General features: G+C 43.7%; 1 protein-coding gene across 4 annotated transcripts in view; it reads right to left on the bottom strand.

The window, feature by feature from the left end:
- The window catches only part of LOC311049006 (sodium channel protein type 8 subunit alpha-like), a gene marked incomplete at both ends in the record, with an annotated part of 93,235 nt that overhangs the window by 2,009 nt on the left and 71,337 nt on the right, over positions 1-19,889 (bottom strand). For all 4 annotated transcript variants that reach the window (XM_084062426.1, XM_084062428.1, XM_084062425.1 and 1 more), the window contains 6 exons: positions 1,823-2,093; positions 6,347-6,451; positions 7,202-7,339; positions 7,427-7,480; positions 7,962-8,246; positions 12,485-12,607. In XM_084062426.1, coding sequence (XP_083918552.1) covers positions 1,823-2,093; positions 6,347-6,451; positions 7,202-7,339; positions 7,427-7,480; positions 7,962-8,246; positions 12,485-12,607 — 976 coding nt within the window. The remainder of the gene's footprint in view (positions 1-1,822; positions 2,094-6,346; positions 6,452-7,201; positions 7,340-7,426; positions 7,481-7,961; positions 8,247-12,484; positions 12,608-19,889) is intronic.

Here is a 19,889-nt window from a genome sequence, read left to right as displayed (position 1 = left end):
TTTTCCTACCGGGTCTCAGTAGATAGCCCCGCCCACACCGGGCGAGTGCAGTCAGCGCTGGCACTGCGGGGGTGTGTGTGTGGGGGTGGGGGGTCATCATTTACGATTCTGTCCCTATCGATAAATAACTTGAACGGCGCCGAGTCAGCTCTAGCGGCCTTTGCAGCGTTCGGCACGGCGTTGCCTCTCGTTGCTCAAGCCCGCCTCCGACGGCGCACCTCTGACGTCATAACTGGCTTTTGCTACTAGCCTACTGAACAGATCACTGCTGTAGTCCTACTAGCCTACTGAACAGATCACTGCTGTAGTCCTACTAGCCTACTGAACAGATCACTGCTGTAGTCCTACTAGCCTACTGAACAGATCACTGCTGTAGTCCTACTAGCCTACTGAACAGATCACTGCTGTAGTCTACTAGCCTACTGAACAGATCACTGCTGTAGTCCTACTAGCCTACTGAACAGATCACTGCTGTAGTCTACTAGCCTACTGAACAGATCACTGCTGTAGTCTACTAGCCTACTGAACAGATCACTGTTGTAGTCTACTAGCCTACTGAACAGATCACTGCTGTAGTCCTACTAGCCTACTGAACAGATCACTGCTGTAGTCCTACTAGCCTACTGAACAGATCACTGCTGTAGTCTACTAGCCTACTGAACAGATCACTGCTGTAGTCTACTAGCCTACTGAACAGATCACTGTTGTAGTCCGTTCTCACCAAGTGGGCCAAATGGTCCGCCTCGCTGGGGGCGACGAAAACGATGCCTAAACCTAACCTTAATCCCTATAAAATAAATCGCGACACATTTTAGATAAAGACAAATAAGCAGCGCCGGGAAAGGGATTCGATCCCAGAGCACTAGGATTGGAAAGCCTGATGCTTAACACATCCACTGCCAAGGGCTAATCTCAGAATGTACTCACCAGTGCCAAGATTTTATTGTTGTTTTTTGTTTTTTTCACGTCGGCATAGGCCCCGTTAAAATCCTTTAGAATGCGCTTTGGACTGTTTGTAAACAACGTGCACATGTCCCTGCGTCTACTAGTGCAGACCACGAGTCAAACGGAGCCGCCATGTTTGAGTTCTGACCGTTTATGTTAACATGGGAAATGCGAGGAGAAAAAACTACAAGGGCTAAACAGGGGTTTTAGTGTGCGCCTTAGAATGGAGGCCAACGGGAAACAAAAAACGGGATCGCAAATAGTTTCGATTTCCGGTGGTGTTACACTGAAAATGGTCCGTGTAGAAAATTGAAAATCGGCGCTTAACAGTTGGATTTAACGGACCGTAGGACTACGTTCTTGGCGGTTAATGTGTTAAGGGTTAGGGTTAGGGGGGTTCGCCCCCTTCTGCGTCACAGAAGGGGGCGTCGCCAAGTTACTGAGACTAGGTAGGAAACACCTGTGCGCCAACGGCTCACATCGTGACGAGTTGTTAACTTGTAGATTAGCCATTTTCGAAATTGCCAAAGTATGCAATAGGGTTAAAGTGGTTAGACTGATGTTGATGCTACATCAACCAACTAAACCCCAGCATCTGAGTTCTGGGGAAAACTCTGGGGAAAATAGCAGGTGTTGATCGGCTATTTTCAGCAAAAGCTTTCCCCACAATAACAGAAAACAGAAAATACACTAATATAGAGCCCTGGGGGACTCCAGTCAACTACATAGGGTTTAAGTGGTAAACACAATTAGCTGGGGACCCCCTGGAGTCTCTTCATGGACCCCTAGGCGTCCCCAGACCCTATACTTTGAGAACCAGTGATCTAAAAAAAAAGAAGAAATATTGCTTTCCCGTCCCTTCTCTTTAAATACGTACCCACGATGGACAGGATCACCACGACCACATCAAAGATGTTCCAGCCTATGGTGAAGTAGTAGTGCCGCAGCGCAAAGAGCTTGAGCACAAACTCCGTGGTGAAGACCACGATGAAGACAAAGTTCACCCAGTACAGAACCTCCTCTGTCTCCGGCGTCTGGTCGTCGGTCTCCACCATCATGGTGACCATGTTGAGGCAGATGAGCATCATGATGGAGATGTCGAACACCTGCTGCGTGACAAAGTCAAATACCAGCCCCTGGACTTTGTTCTGTGTGGGAAGCAGAGGAGACAGGTTAACAGAGGGGGGTCCAGGTGGTCCATGGTCGAGGGGTTAGTGAACATACGTAGATCAGAATGCTCCTAGTGCAGTGGTTTTCAACCTTTTTCATGCCAGGGACCGCTAAATTGATATATATTTGGCCGTGGACCCCCATCTGAAAATGCTTTGTGCCAGGGACCCCCAGAAGCAAAGATTTGAGTTACAAATGTTTGCTTTAAAAATATATATATATATATTCAAAGCTATGCACACATTTTCAAGATTTTTCAATAATAGCAGATCTACAAGCTCATAGCGCAGCACTCGGTGTCGCGCTATGAGCTTGTATATCTGCTATTTTTGAATAGCCAAAGCTAAGTGGTTAAAATTATTGTGATGCTATGTTAACTAATTTGGCTGGGGTCCCCCTGGTGTCCCCAAGGACCACTGGTGGTCCCCGGACCACTGGTTGAGAACCACTGTCCTAGTGAGCGGCATCGAGGAAAACGCAGCTCTTCCCGGAAAAGCGCCTACCGTATGGCATTCTGCGTACAGTATGCGGGCCATGGGGCGCCGGACGGGGCAAGGGCATCCTTTGCCCTGTCAGCGGCAGCCACTGAACATTAATCTGCTTGAAGATGGTGATTATATTTCTGTAAAGTGACCTTAATTACAATGTTTCATTTTCACCTCAAGTAGTCCCGGCCGTGCTACGATAGAGCGCCGAAGTCTGACATCACTGCCACTAGAGGCCGCTAATACCGCTATTCCCCCCCCCCCCCCCCGGGTCACGGATAATTATTTTTTCTATTAGATTTTTCTACTTAGATCAAATCATATAAGAATTGTGTTCCGAAAATAAACAAATCAGGCGGCGATTTTACTCGGATATGAAGCATCAGCTGACGGTGAAAAATTACAAATTTAAAAGTTTGTGTTGTTTTGTTGTTGTTTTTTTCTCCCTCCAAACACAGACGTTATCAAATGTAACTCTATATCATAAACCACAGAGTCACAAGGCTGATTTGATTCTTTTTGGAACAGTTCTTCTATGACATGATCTAAGATTTCCCCATGTGGATTCCAATGGTAAAAATTACCCTGTGACCCAGGGGTAATGAAATGTGGGGTGTGGACCCAGGGGTGGAGGGAGTGACGTCAGGACTTGGGTATTCTATAGGCGAACCTCTAGCTGGTCGCATCTTATAGATATATAGATTCATAGGGGTGTGACGATACATTGTAACAGCAATACGATACATGGACGATATTGGTTCATTCATGGCGATACGATTCAATGATTTAACATCGATACAGTAACTATTTAGCAAATATGTGTGAAACGTGTGGATAGCGCAGGTTTTTTTAAGGGACACATTTATTTGTATGGATATAAATAAGTAAACACAGTGGTTCTTTACATGAACAGAGAGAATACACTCATTTATCCACAGACCAAGTGTAGCGATATGGAATGGAAAAGTAATTAAACGCCTCAGCAACAGATGCGGAAGAGATCAACACTGGAAGGACAGCCTTTTTATTTAGGTGCAAGTACAACAAAAATGACTCTGAGGAAGGTCGTAAGACTCAAACGTCAGTCACTGTTTTGTACTTGCACCTAAATAAAAAGGCTTAAACTGTCCGAGCTGCTCCGGTGTTGATCTCTTCTGCTAAATACAATTATTTGCATCGCAAAACGATTCGATGTGTTGCCGTTTACGTATCGATATGCTTCGATTGTTGAAATTAAAATTGATGCATGGATGCAGTTATTGTATCGTTACACCCCTAATAGATTATATATCTATATAGATAGATATATGCGGTAGATAGATAGATGAATAGACCTTTATTGATCCCGAGGGTATTTCAGGTGTCATAGCAGCACCGCAGTAGGCATGAAACAGAGATACAGGTAAGAGTAGAGAGATTAAAAAATGTGGTAAGATAACAATAAACAATAAATGAGGAATTATCACGATGCTCGTTCTTTGAGAGGCTCCCTTCATCTTTTCAACAGAGTCATTAAACACATTGCTGCTCCACGGACGCCACGTTAGTTTAGTGTACAGAAGCAAACTCATAGCTGCCGCGCAGCAGTGACTCGGGGCCGGGCATTTTGAGGAGGAAGAGGAAGAAAGAGGAAGAGGAAGTAGGAACAATAGGAGAGGGGGAAGACAAATGGGAAACACAGGAGGGTCCATCAGCAGAACTGTCCGGATCAAAGTTAACGTTAAAACCTTTGACACAGGTCTCTGTTTCACACAGTACATGAATGCCTAGAGGTTAGGTGTACTGCACGAGGTTCACTCTGCACCCAGGGCCCCAGGTCTTGAACTCACAACCTTTGGAACCAATGGCATGTGGTGATCATGTCGAGCTACCCGGAGAAATGGGAAAATCACAGGTGGCTTCATACTAAAAACTCACACAACCAACAGGGTTCGCACGGAGATGTAATTAAGCATTTTCTAGCTACTAGAGGGTGACAGAAACTAGAAACACATTTGTATAACACAGCAAATACAGCAAACGTAGAACTACTGGGCTATGATAATACAAAACCCTAAGGAGAGAACTGAGCATGAAGGCAAATTGATAAGCTACATGAACTAGACTTCGTAATTCCTGCCAGCATGAAGCATCTGAACATTTCTAGGCATACTAGTTACTATTCAGTGCATGGATTTAGTGAGAAGAACACATGTATCCAAGCAAATGGAAGTGTATTATACCTTCTGCAGAGTCGTACAAACAGTTTAGCTTAAAGTATCTTGCATTAGTCAAGCCAGTTATATACCACAGCATAATAGTCATCTACAGCCTCAGTTGACATTATTCATATCCATAAACCATAAAAAGAAGAAAAATCAGAAAACTTCTTAAATAAAAAATATTTTTTGAAATCATAAATGTCTCTAATCCAGACAGCAACAATGCCTCAGTAGGCATTTAGCAAGTTTTTATTCTGCATCATCCAGGGCTCGAACTCTCAACCTTAGGCACCAAGGTTGTGAGTCATGAACTTGTTGAGCTATTTGCCAAGTGAGAAACCGTCGATGGCTTCACACTATGACTTAGGCAATCACCAGGGTTGCATGTAAAGGCAGATTTCAAACTAGTGTCAAAAATTCTGTTTTTGTGTACTTCATCTAGACAACATAGTGATGTTTGTTAATTTATTTTGACAATTAATTGATTGCTCTATAAGGGAGAAAACGGATGTTTTTTAATGATGCTCTCTCTAGGTTACGTGAAGATAGTCAGCCTGGTCGCCAAAGAATAATGTCGGCATTGTACGTTTCTGCGATCCACAGATAAGTTGAATTTGGAGCATACATATTGCATATCAACATTTCCAGATGCGGACCATGTCAGATCAAGTCCTAGATTTCATAGTCAAGATTTCAAAACGGATTAATAACTGATTCCCATCCTACTGATATGCAAGTCGAACAGCGTTGAGTCGTCAGCGCGGCCGTCGCACCGCTCAGCACTGGCACTTCGCGCGGCTATGGCGCCTCGCTTGGAGCCGGCGACCTCACGGGGCTCAGGCCCGCTTCTGACGCCATGCTAGCCTTGAAAAAGTATCGAGATTCAATGTATTCGCGGTTTGCAGAAACGTAAAATGGCAACATTTTTTACGGCGTGGCTCCTTTGAGGCGAGCCGCCTAGAAGAGGGTCTGTCTGTGTGTCTGTCCGTCCGCGGCTAAACCCTGCAAACCGCTGGACTGACCAGCGCCAAATTTCCGCCAGTAGGCCAAGGAAGTAAATCCCTGCATATCATTTTTGTGAATTCCATAATCTCAGATCCCCCGTCCCGCCGTCACTCCATATTCGGGCAAAGACAGATGTCATCATTATGACGTCATCAAACAGGACGTCAGAGATCCACAGGGAAGCCACGCCGTTAATAGACCCCTTCTTGTTTCTCAGGCGACTGGGTTGGGTTGAGAATGTCTGACTATTTCCGCTAGCTTGGGCCACTAGGGTACGTTTGGGTACGTTTGGATGGATGTTACAAGGTGGTAGGGAGGACAGGAGGATAGTTTATGGGGATTTTAAAAGTTTTTAAACTTTAGACGGTCGCTCTAGCGCCACCATCAGGACTATTAGCAACAATGCCAGATGAGGAAGGAATGAAAGGTAGATTTCCTCACTGGAAGATGGAGAAGAAGATTCAAGACGCAAGATTCAAGAATGGCAAATACAGAGCTGCCCGGCCCCTAACATAAATGGGAAATAAAATCTTCACTAACCAATGGCCTGGGTATTGGCTTCTGTGGTTTCTTTGAACCTAGTTTCTTCATGGCATTGTAGTACTTCTTCTGCTCTTCCGTCATGAAGATATCCTGACCTCCAAAGTAAAGGCATAAGAGAAATCTGGTTACAATTTGAAAACATTTGGTCCCGGATCTGCCGATGATCCAAATGTTGTGTTAATAAGACTTCATGACACTCTGGTACACGCCACACATGCACGCACACACAGGCGTGTGTGCACACGCACACTTGAGCTTTGATTATTTAGATGAGCTTTGACTCTTGTTGTGAAAAGTGCCTTCAAAAAAATGTGCTTACATACTTGTAATAGTTTGCATGCTTCAATGTAGAGGTCTTCACGGGTTCCGCCCAAACCGGAAAAACCTTGAGACCCAACCCGAGACCCGGTTTGGGTTCGGGTCCACATTTCATTATAAAATTGGGGTCAGAGTCGGGTCCCATTCTATTACCGGCAGTGCCTGTCCTTGCCACCAAAGAGGTGAAACGTCAGTGTAAAGAAAATTAATTATAAAGAGGAATAAATTGTCGGGTCCATTTAATCGGATTATCTTGGATCCCGCTCTCTCCCCTGAGTCCGCTTGGACACGCACTGTGTCGGTAATAAAACAATATCACATCCAACCGGATCTCGGTACGAATGTCCCGGGTCAATTAGGGTTTGGGTCTGTCATTAATGAGAAGGAAAAGAAACGATTGGATCCAAATCTCCCGGGTCCATTAGAGTTTGGGTCCATTTTGTACCCGTGAAGACCTTTACTTCAATGCACTGCAATGCAATGCTAATAATAATAAGAAGAATAAGAATAATAAAACAAAAAAATAAGTCTTATCTTTTTCTTTTGCTGGTTGAAGTTGTCAATGATGACACCAATGAAGAGGTTGAGGGTGAAGAAAGAGCCAAAGATGATGAAAACAACAAAGTAGATGTACATGTAGATGTTGTCCTCGTAGATGGGCTGGTCTTCCACCTGCACACAGTATAGAGTAAACACGACTGTACCTGGTCAAATGAATCAGGGAGCACAGCTTCGGAGCTGTGAGTCATCCCAGCCTACCTTTCTGGAGTCGATCGCTGCATACATAATATCCATCCAGCCCTTGAATGTGGCCTGTGAGAGGGCAAAACACAATGTTCAATTCAATTAATTTAATTTCAATTCAATTCCTTTAGTGTCAAGTTCAACAAAATTACAATTTGCAACTTTTGAGTCATTGCAACTCAACTCCACGCAAATGTATTTCGAGGGCTTGGGGCGCAAAGGGCGTAAGTGACATTTTACAGGAGAGCTTTTCATTGATTGTAATTATTTAATTAAAAAAAAACTAAAAACATTAAATAAATATTCCTTGTTGCCTAATACGTATAGAAGTGCTTAAATATGTTGTTTTTAAGCAATCTTGCGCTAAAAGCCCTCGGTTTGTACAACCCTTCATCACTATTAGAACGCACCAAAAAAATAATAATACAGAAAATAATAACCACAAGAATAAGTTAGGAGAAATAAACAACAGACCATGTGTTGGTCAATGCAACAGAAAGAGAGTTGAAGACACCGACTTAGAGCTCGGAGGTGTCAAAAGATCGCTCACCACTTGCAAGAGTGCCAGGTACCCTGCGCCTACGTTATCAAAGTTGATCTTGACGTTCCTCCACCGGACCTCGGTGTAGTTTGAGGCGATGAGCGCAAAGCACTCTGTCTTGTTGTTGACGTCTTCGTGGTTAAAGTACTCCTCGGATGTGTCGTTCCAGCAGTAGTAATACTTCCCTGCAAACAGGTTGACGCCCATGATGCTGAAGATCAGCCAGAAGATCAAGCACACCAGCAGCACGTTCATGATGGAAGGGATGGCTCCCACTAAGGCATTGACCACCACCTGGAGGTCACATGGGGAGGGGAAACGTTCAACACCTAGAATACAAGAACGCTCGCCCCAAAACAAGCTCGCCCCCCTGGGTCAAATCCGGCGACCTCGGAACAGTCGCCACCAGGTGTTCCTACATGTAACCTCAGTCAAACTATGCCTAAACCTAACCTTATTCCTAATCTTAACTTCAGTAAAACTATGTCTAAACCTAACCTTATTCCTAATCTTAACTTCAGTAAAACTATGTCTAAACCTAACCTTATTCCTAATCTTAACTTCAGTAAAACTATGCCTAAACCTAACCTTATTCCTAATCTTAACTTCAGTAAAACTATGTCTAAACCTAACCTTATTCCTAACCTTAACCTCAGTAAAACTATGCCTAACCCTAAACCTAACCTTATTCCTAAACGTAACCTCAGTAAAACTATGTCTAAACCTAACCTTATTCCTAAACGTAACCTCAGTAAAACTATGTCTAAACCTAACCTTATTCCTAAACGTAACCTCAGTAAAACTATGTCTAAACCTAACCTTATTCCTAAACGTAACCTCAGTAAAACTATGTCTAAACCTAACCTTATTCCTAAACGTAACCTCAGTAAAACTATGTCTAAACCTAACCTTATTCCTAAACGTAACCTCAGTAAAACTATGCCTAACCCTAACCTTATTTCTAATGTTAACCTCAGTAAAACAAATACAAGAATACAGGAACCACTGGGGGCGACCGGCCCGTGAAACAAATGGGGGCGAATGTGTTTTGGGGCGAGCGTTCCGGTTACCAACACATACTGTACATTCACTTATATCACCTCTATGAAAGGATGCTCACAAACACACATGCAAGAATGTCCACATGCACATGCAGGAGTAAACACGCATTCTCTCCCTCTATCAGAAGCACTATTGGTATGCTAGATACTTTTCTATAGCAAGATTATGCTTGATACTGTCAAATGTAATTATCTGCATCACCTAGAATGGGTTTAATCCAGATGATTATGAGGATGCTATTAATACCACAGTATCGTAAGGTGCTTGTCATAATTGTAAGCCAAAATGTGAGGGTTATGATCTAGCACATGCATGGTGTGCCTGCTAGATTCTCCAGTCGGCAAACCAACAAAACTAACTGTAGGTTTGCATCATTTATTGTCTTGCCCTATGTTGTATTTTTCAGCCCAGGAGGTCCCAACGTTCTCCTTGCCAAAGACCATAAATAGTCATAGCTTCTGGCTAAAGTTAATAGCTAAAATACCAGATCTACAAGCTCCTTACAAACACCTCACATTGCAACACATTTTGAGCTTGTAGATCTGTTATTTTCAATTTTCAAAAACATTGGATTCTTTTGGAAAATGTATACATTTTCTTTTCTTTTTTAAATGTTAATATGAATGACAAATGCCCTAAATGTGGATGCCAGGTTTAAAGAAGTTAAACTGGCACACTGACTTAAAAAAAGTGAAAAAAAGAAGAAAAACAAAATTGCCCGCCAAATAGTTGACTTCTGTCAGCACAGTGCCTCCTGTTGTTGTTATTGTTAGGGATGTTATAGGTGATAAGCTCAGTGTTCTTGTTTTAATTTAGCCCAAGATCAACCTTGGTGGCTAAAACATCCGGGACAACGCTCCACACGTCCCAGACTCTTCTCTTTTCCATTCTGGCTCCCAAACTATGGAATGAACTCACCTCTTCAGACTCCACCTCAGCCCGTAGCACTTGCCCTAGCCTTGACAACCTTGCAGGCTTATGCAAAGGCTAAAATGTAACTTAGAACGCATGTTATGTAGACAGATACCAGGTCATTGTTGACCTGTCATCTTGTAGTGTGTAAAGTTTCAATGTACAGGCTGATGATGATACGTTTGTAATAGTTATTAGATTATTGGTTTACTTATGTATTACTTTATTATTAGATTACTCTTTCTATGCATTTGATGTATTATCTTGTGTCGTCCTTGCTTACTGTAAATCACTTTGGATTAAGAGCGTCTGCTAAATGCCTAAATTGTAATAAAAAAATACACTCTGCGAGTCACTTCCTCAATGATCCTCCTTAAGGCCGAGATCTGGGCAAGAGTGGTTCTCCCCTCTCCAAAGGCGTTTTGGCCTGATCCCTCAAGTTGGCTGAACACACATCATGAGGCTGTAGTACGTCTTTGCAATGAAACATGTCAGACCGATGCCGTGGTAGTTGTCTGCTTTTGAGAGATCTCCAGATTTTGCCACTGCAGAGACCATATCATATCATAAGGGGCTTGTTGTTTTCCATGAGATCAAACCTGGTTGCAGATCTCCAGGACGATGACGGCGTCTAGATTGCAATTCTTGGTGAGCTCTAGGGGAACACCCTCCTTCAGAGGGACCTCTAAGGGAAAGCCCTCCTGCCCGGCTCAATGCTTTCACTCTGGTTCACTCCCTGAGTGTTAAAGGGACCATCATCAATATTGAGATCTGTTACGACTGCATGTGATTTCTTCCTCAGCTCCATTCACTATCAGGCGTGTGTGCCTACCAGCAGTGGCGTGCACAGACATTTTGAGGGGCAGGTGCTCAAGTAAATTATACTTTTTTTTGTTTACTTGGTCTGCTCTTTTTTCCCTCTACACCTATACCTCTTTGCCAAAAATAGCCGATCTACAAGCCCACAACGCCTCGCAGCGCGAGGCGTTGTGAGCTTGTAGATCGGCTATTTTTGGCTAAAGTTCTCCTCAGAAAAGGGATGCTAGGTTTCGAGTGGTTATGGTAAAAAAGAAAAATCATATCACATAAAGATTTGGCGGACCCCCTGTAGTAACTCTGTGGACCCCCTAGGGGTCCCGGACCCCCTGTTGAAGACCCCTGCTGTAAACTGAAAAAAAAACCCTTTTTTTTTTTTTTTTTTTTTTTAAAGGGCACTTCTGGTCAAGAGGGCAAAGGGAAGGTGCTCTAGCACCACCTAGAGTCTATCAGTGCACGTCCCTGCCTACCAGGAGGTTCCAGAGAATCAGTGCCAGAGGAGGAGGTCGCTCCTGCTTTGAGAGTCTCCATGCATTGCCAGAAAGCTGTGAGCTGGGACATTACAGACTGCTGCTGTAAGTTCCTCCTAGAACAAGTTTAAGTCTAACACTTGATGACATTGCAGGGAAGTTTTAAGGAGGAAGAAAAACAACAACAACTACGTTATAATGCTGAGTGTTCCTCACAGCAGCTGGGCCTACCATTTATGGTATTACAAAAATACATACATATTATTGTTTGCCCATGTTATATAACAATGTCTTATTTTCTTTTATATGTTTGCCTTGTGCAATGATGATTGCCGGGTAATGTTTGCCAATGTCAAAACTCAGAACAAATATGTTGCACTGCTATTCTGTAAACAACAAAAAAAAGAACATATTGACCACGTATACAGTGTGTGTGTGTGTGTGCGTGCGTGTGCACGTGCGTGCGCGTGCTTGCGCTTGTGTGTGTGCATTCTGAATCATATTAACACATCGGGTGCCAAACACGGTCTGAACCGTGTGTTTACATAGTGGCGGTTCCGAAGCTTCGGTGCCGAACACGGTCTGGACCGTGATTTCAGTCTTTTTGTTTTTTTTGTTTTTCTCCTTGCAGGCGGGGCTAGAGCAGCTCTGGGAGCACCCATTGTAATCCTGCGAAGGAAGTGCCAGATCGCTCACCGGAAACAATTTTTTTCCCCCCATCCGCTTCCTGTCTATTTCCTACTTTGAAACGCCTTATCTCCGAATCTGTTTCCTGTGGGGAAAACTGGTCATGCGCGATGCGCGATCCCCCCCCGTTGTAACCCGCGAGGGGAATGTTATGGTTCCAGGCTGTAGTCAGGCTCATGGCAGAACATGAATCGATGCTTTTTTTGCGTGGATTTGCTTGTAACGCACGCGGAAACGTTAAACAGCAAAGCGCAGTCAATGGGGAGAATGCTGGCACCCACGGTAAGTTGTTATGAAAAAATGCTGGCACCCGATGTGTTAACAAAGAAATATCATGCTATAATATTAGATGTATTATGACCATCTGAGATGATGCGTATCCATGCAAGTCATGTTTTCATACTGTACATGAAATGGATAAAGAGTTTCCTGAATAGATAAATAAACCTTTCCTCCACATTGTCATATCTAGCATGCGTTGATGCTCTTATTATTATCATTATGATTATGGTTCCTTATTATTATCAAACTGATCAGCATGCAGTGAAAGCCAGCCACCCAGCTGCCTGGTATTTCAGATCTTACCCTCATCCCTTCAAAACGTGACAGAGCCCTAAGAGGTCTCAAGGCCCTCAGAGTCCTGAGTGATTTAATGGGCCCTAGATCGGAGTAGCCCAACGCATTAGCTACCAGGGTGATTATAGACACCTACACAGAGAGGGAGAGAGAGAGAGAGAGAGAGAGAGAGAGAGAAAGAGAGAGAGAGAGAGAGAGAGAGAGAGAGAGAGAGAGAGAGAGAGAGAGAGGAGCCACACAGTTACACAGGATACAGAGAGAAAGACAGACCCTACTTAAGGATGGCTGGATGGTTAATGAGCTTATACATATATATATATATATATATATATATATATATATATATATATATATATATATATATATATATATATATATATATATATATATATATATATATATATATATATACTGTATACACACAGTATAAAGTTCATATATATGTGTAAGTGTATGTATCAACTGTATATACACCACAATTGAGAGAGGATAGCATTAAACGTGAGTTTTAAAAAAAGTTCACCAAGTAATACATAGATAGTTCCCAAACGTTTCTCTGAATATGTTTTTCTTTGTTGTTTGTGGCGTTTTGCGTTTTGTTGGGTTTAGTTTGGCAGAGGCTTGGTGAAGCTCGCTGTAACCAGCTCCAACACACTGCAACCACACTGAGCAAAAAAACCTGGAAATAAGAAACTTTGAGAAGTTTGACATAATAGCGACACGAGAAGAGAAGAGCAGAGAAGAAATCACAACGACCACGGGGGAAAAAATCAGAGGAGAGAAATGCATTCAATAACAACACAAACTCAATGTGACAACGAGAAAATGCACACACACACACACACACACGTTACGGTACGGTAACACCTGACGAAACAACGACATGGTATTCACACCGGAGAGCACATCGGTTATAAAGAAGAGGGAAAGAAGAGGAACGCAGGTGGTTGGAGGAGAACTTTTCAGGGTTTTTTTTTTTTTTTTTTTTAGAAGGAGGAGAGCATAACCTGTAGAAAGGAAAGAAGTCCCAACAGAGCACATGAACCTTACCCTGGGACCCCCTCAAACACCGGACCCCCTCAGTCCCTCTCCTCCTGCCAGCGGCACAACAATGTCTCCCCTCTCAACTTTAAAGAGAGACACTGTTTAGAGGAGGCACCTCCTGCTGTGAGAAGAAAGGACAGCAGGTCAATGAGGAGATCTGATGAGGATGTCATGTTGAAGCTCATCAGCAGTATTTATTCATAACAAATACAATGGATCACATGACAAGGACACTGTGTGGTTCCTGTACCGCTGACCGCTCTCCCAGCCTGCAGGCCGCGGGCGCAGCGAGAGCTGGAGAGGCACTGAAATACCCGGCTTCTTCTTAACACATTCACTGCCATTGACACAGATCTACGTCAATTACAAATTAGTTACGCTAGAGGGCGCTCTTCCGCAACCTATGAATGATCCCTTGACTGTGAGAGAAGGAATGGACGGACGTGACGTCGTCCCTAAAACAGTCAGCCCATCCACTCCCATGTTATGAGATTTAGAAGAACTCATCTAGCTCAGATTTCTCATTTTTTGGGTGAAAACGAGCCATATTCAACTTCAGAATATGGCCCCCCTCCCCCCAGACAGCTTTTGTTTACATCGTGGCTCTCCGTGGATGGTTAAAATAAGGTTAAAAAACGCTGGCAGTTTTGGATGAATTCATTAATCAATACCTGGCAGTGATTGTGTCAGGACAACTTCACCCATCTTCATATAACTGGTCCTCACTTAAAGCTCATGTTAAAATGGTACAAATCTGTGTCTCATAGGAAGGCTGTGGACAATTCAGAAACCCTCCTACCAGTGACATTGTTAGGCAGATTTATATATATTTTTTTCATTAACGTGAGAACAATGGCTTCCATTATAGCATGCTAACTTTCCAAGAATAGAAAGTCTGCAGTTTCTATTATCAAATTTAATCTTATCCCCACCTCGGTGCACACTAATGCTCATTACTAGACGACCGTACCATTTCTGTCCACTCACCCTGTCTCAGAGGTGGGCTGGGGATAGCTTTGGAATGCAACAACTATGTTGCATTTAACTCTCTAGGAAATAAAGGCTGAAGTTTCAGTTAGCATGAAATCCCCACCGATGACGTGATCGGCCGATTGAGCTTGAGCAATCCACTGCCTTGCCTCTGGGACACGGTAGATGGAAATGGTCCCGGCCTATTGTGAACATCAGTGAGGACCGATAGGAGATAAGTTTGTTTTATGAGTTTTGGTGGTAATCTCCCTGTATGCTGACCCCTGTAGGAGGGGGTGAAAACTACCACCACCCCCCCCCCCCCCCTGCAAGGAGCGGCAGATGAACCAGAGAAAGACATGCAACAGCTGACAAACACACGCACAAACATACATCTGTAAAGTAGAACATGGGGTTCTGCCCTTGTTCAGTGAAGCCTTCCTTCAGCTAAGGTAAGCAGTGGCATAAACCTAAGGGGTGCAGGGGGCGCCACTGAGGCCCACCTGGGCCAATGACTATTTATCATTGTTAATTACCTCTGCTACAATCCGTTACTTATTCTTTCATGGATAACTCAGAATCAGAATCAACGTTATTGTCACATTTTACAGGTGTAAAACAGTTGGTGAAATTTGTTTTGTGCAACAAGCTCCATCGTTTTTGTTGTTTCCATAAAAGAGAAAGAGAAGAAGAAGAAGAAGAAGAAGAAGAAGAAGAAGAAGAAGAAGAAGAAGAAGAAGAAGAAGAAGAAGAAGACGACGGGGGGCAACGGGAAGAGAGAGAGACATCGTTGTCACAACAATTTTCAGATGCAACCGCAATGGCTCCGATTAAACCGTGCTTTTATTTAGTTATTTAGTTTGTTTTACATGATTGTTTTTCTTATTCAGCATTGCCAATTTTAACATTATGTCCGTAGTACACTTTTAGATATAGGTTAGGATAGGATCCATGGCTTCAGCAGGGTTCCTACGAGATGACCACAAGAACACTGGGGCCTCTGAAAGTAGGAGAAGAAAGAAACACTTTGGACAATGTACATGAATCCAAAATATGCCGAGATCCCAGCCTCACCGACCTCCTCTCCCCAGTATTCTTGTTGCAATTGTCCAATCTTTGGATGATAAGATAGACACAATCTGCAGGCCAGGATTCATTCCCAAAGCAATGAGATGCTAATACCCTTGTTTGACTGAGGTGTGGCTTACTTCCATGGTAACAGACCAAGAGGCGTGGCTTACTTCCATGGTAACAGACCAAGAGGCGTGGCTTACTTCCATGGTAACAGACCAAGAGGCATGGCTTACTTCCATGGTAACAGACCAAGAGGCGTGGCTTACTTCCATGGTAACAGACCAAGAGGCGTGGCTTACTTCCATGGTAACAGAGCACAAGAGTTCAGAAAATCCAAGGGGCGGGAGGGGTCTGTTTTATGATACATCATTCTCACACCCATCGGGTCAAACAGGTAACAAGTTGGGGCAAAATCTGCTTAAGGTGACGTCAATTTGTCTATGTTCCAAAATCGCTGCGGAAATACGTTGGGGAAGTAAACCCAAGGTGAAAGAAAGTTAAGTCTTTTCCTAACCAGAAACCTAACCTTTTCCTAACCAGAACATACAGTATCCATCCGTGTTACTCTGACAGTGTGTATCTAGAGATATGAGGGAACATAAAGCGGTGTGCAAAAAGCTGAACTGTTATTGTAATTATTGTAATTATCACAGGGAACAGATTACCTCAATAAGCGTTATAAGGACAAAGTGGAAACCCAGTTCCAATAGAGTGACTCACCACACATGTGGCAAGGATTAAGAAAAATCACTGACTATAAAAAGAAAGTTCATGAATCGTGGGTCATGACTGAAAGAATAAGATTGCATAGGGTGAGAAGTTCAGTCATCCGTGAGAGACTCCGTCAGTTGGAAAGGAGCAGCTTAGGTGGTTCAGGCATCTAGTACGGATGACCTCCCGAGAGTCTCCCTAGGGAGGTCCTCGCTGCACATCCTACTGGGAGGAGGAGCCCCCCTGGCAGACCAAGGACCAGATGGGGGATCACATCTCCACACTGGCCTTGGAATGCCTCACGATCCCCCAGGAGGAAGTGGTTAATGTTGCCCAGGAAAGGGAAGTCTGGAGCTTTCTGCTGAAACTGTTGCCTCGGCGACCCTATTCCGGATAAGCAGTTGAAGATGGAGGCATGGATGGATGGATAAAGGAAAGCACCCGTCTATTTAAAGTGCTGATGCTGACCTGGCAGACAATCTGATCTCACTGTATGCAATGTTTGTGGTTAACAATGCTAACGCTAGCTTGGCAGCCGGTGTGGTTAGCTGTGCGGCTAACAAGGATAGCACGTGTTCCGGGGTGCTCCTTCCATTCCGACATCTCACCACTCCGACTAGTGGCTTCCGCGTGCGGTTAAGGTTAGGGTTAGGGTTAGGTATAGGGTTAGTCAACGTCGGAAAGGCGACATGTCGGAAAGGAGATATGCACCCACGTGTTCCATCCCTACAGCAGCAAACAGGCTTGTCCTCTCAGAGCAGGTTATGAGGAAGGTGTGGAAAAGGGTTCATATCAGGAAAGCGGCTGAGACGGCATCTCCGGATGAATCATAAACCTGCACTGATCTCCTGCGCCTGTGTTCACCACCATAACCACCAACCGCTCTCTGGCACAGTCTGGCTTGTATGACAAAGAATTCCACCCTCTTCTTTGCACCTGTAAACCTGTGATGTGACAATAGAGTTAGGTTGAGTTGATTTGAGTCTGTGGTCCCCACATGTACAGCATCAAGCGGTAAAGACTGTTGAGAGGCAAGTTAAGGACCAAGGTTATAGGGCTTGGCTCCCCTATCGCTCCCCAGCACCTTGGACCCACTGAAGTCTGCCTCCTGTCCCAACAGACAACAAAGCCATCTCCCACTTTAGTTCAACTTTGAACATCATAGTCCCCACCAACCCTCTCCTGGTACTCACTGTACACACACAGCTTTGTGGCCTGTAGGAATAGCTCCAACAACTTCACCAAGTTTGCCAAGGACACAATGGAGAACCTGCAGCAATAAGAGGACCCAGGTGGATGAGGTGGCAGGGCAACGGTCTCTTCTTGAACATCGGAAAAACCAAGGAGATGATTGTGGACTTCAGAGGACCTCGATCCCCTTATGATCAACGGTACATCGTTGGAGAGTATGAGCAGTTTCAAGTACCTGGTGGAGTTTTGTCATGAACAATGCACATGGACACTCTGCCAAGAAAGGCTAGTTTAGCACCTTTTCCAACTTGGACAGCTGGGAAAAATGAAGGTCTCACAGAAGGTCCTGAAATCCTTCTGCTCAGATACCACTTGGCGGGTGGATCGTTGTGAAGAAAAATATTTTGTGATTTTTCAAAGGTTAGTGAAAACGCTCGCAATCACTGGCAATGGCAGCCATAGACGATGTTTTAACTCTGGCAGTCAATGAGTTAAATTGAATCTCTCCGTCAGGAGAGAGAGAATGGACATACGGATTGCAGCTTTAATCACTATATACTGTATCATTTGAAAGTAATCTAGTACTCAAAAGCCATTAGAATGTGGTTTTACAAAGCCAGTAGAAAGTCATTTTGACAATTATTCTTGCACCCGGGCGGCCCCTTGTGGCAGACCTATGCTCCTGCAGGAAAGTGAACCGGCATACGGTGTAGAATGGATTAGGCATTAGTCACATAGTCGCCAAGGAGCAACAACACAAGATCACTTCATCCAAAGACACCCACCATTTATATGATAACATCCAGCCCACATTCTGTCACATACAGTTTAGTCCCTGTAAGAGCAAGCACGCGCGCACGCACACACGCACGCACACACACACGCACACACACACACACACGCACACACACACACACACACACAACAGTGATTGATTGATTGATTGATTGATTGATTGATTGATTGATTGATTGATGAGGACAGACAGGGGGACCACGGGTGATTGACAACTCATTACATGACTCAACGTAACACATCAAATCAGGCACGTCAGAATGATGGACACCATGTCATCTGGACCGGACTGGTGGTCCCCAGATGTATAAATGCCATTTATACATCTGGGGACCACCAGCCAATAACGATGACCGGCAGCGGTTCCGGTAGGAGACACAAAGAGTCTCCTTTGTGTCTCCTACCGGAACCGCTGCCTACCGGTCCGCTGGTCATCACATTATTGTCTTAGGAATGAGACAAAAACTAAAACATATCCATGAATTCAAGTCTCCATGGGGTGAACTATCCCTTTAACATACTCTACCATTCATTAATACAAAGTTACGTAGTGCAGCTTTAAGTACTAATTCAATCAATAACATGACACTGGATACCGTCAGAAAAACATCAGACTGTTTATACTTTTGCATCCAAGTTGCATTAAAGTTGCATCCATAACGTTGTTTAGTGAATAAAATACATGTTAGAACAGTGGTTCTCAACCTGTGGTTCTCAACCTTGGTTGCCCCCCTGTAGTAACTCTGAGGACCCCCTAGGGGTCCCGGACCCCGTGTTGAAGACCCCTGACTTAATTACAATGTTAGATCCATCGATCCAATCCGGGAAACAGCTGGTTGATTGATTGAAACTCAAATGGAAATAACTGGCCTTCCCAAACATGCTCTCTGTTACACAGATCAACAGTAAACATCTGGGAAGTTGACAGTTAAAGATTGCAGCTTTAAAGGAGGAGTTCACCCAAAAAATTACTTATTATCTATCAATTACACACCCCATGAAGCCTTGATTTCATGGATTTATTTTTGTTTTTGTGGCATTCCTAAGACAATAATTTGATGACTGTGTGAATATCCGGTAGGAGACACAAATAATCTACTTTGTGTCTCCTCCCGGATATATTAGCCGGTAGGAGACGGGAATCAAATTATTAGCTTAGGAATGCGACAAAAACAAAAAATAATCCATGGATTCAAGGCTTCATAGGGTGTGCAATTGATAGAAAATAAGTCATTTTTTGGGTGAACTCCTCCTTTAATAGCTTTAATATCTGAACTAATACAGAGGGTTGATTGCTTAATATATCATAGCATTCAGGTTGTGCATTTGTAACGGTGTAGAAACTGGTTTAGGCTGACTGCATTAAACGTGACTCATCTGAATCAATGCCAGAATCACATCTCCCATTTCCAAATGTAATAAGAATAGATATTGCGGCAGTTTGACTGACTGTAAAACTGTGGTCTACAACAGTTACCAACAATGTAATGTAATAATAAGGACATGTGTGCGTGCGTGTGTGTGTGTGTGTGTGTGTGTGTGTGTGTGTGTGTGTGTGTGTGTGTGTGTGTGCGTGTGCGTGTGCGTGTGCGTCTGATTTTTATTAACCTATAAATCTCATTCATATGGT

This window comes from Gymnoscopelus microlampas (assembly GCF_963454915.1).
Source record: "Gymnoscopelus microlampas genome assembly, chromosome: 7".
Lineage (NCBI taxonomy): Eukaryota > Metazoa > Chordata > Actinopteri > Myctophiformes > Myctophidae > Gymnoscopelus > Gymnoscopelus microlampas.
The sequence above is the reverse complement of the archived record's forward strand: the minus strand, read 5'-3'. Positions and strand labels throughout refer to the sequence as shown.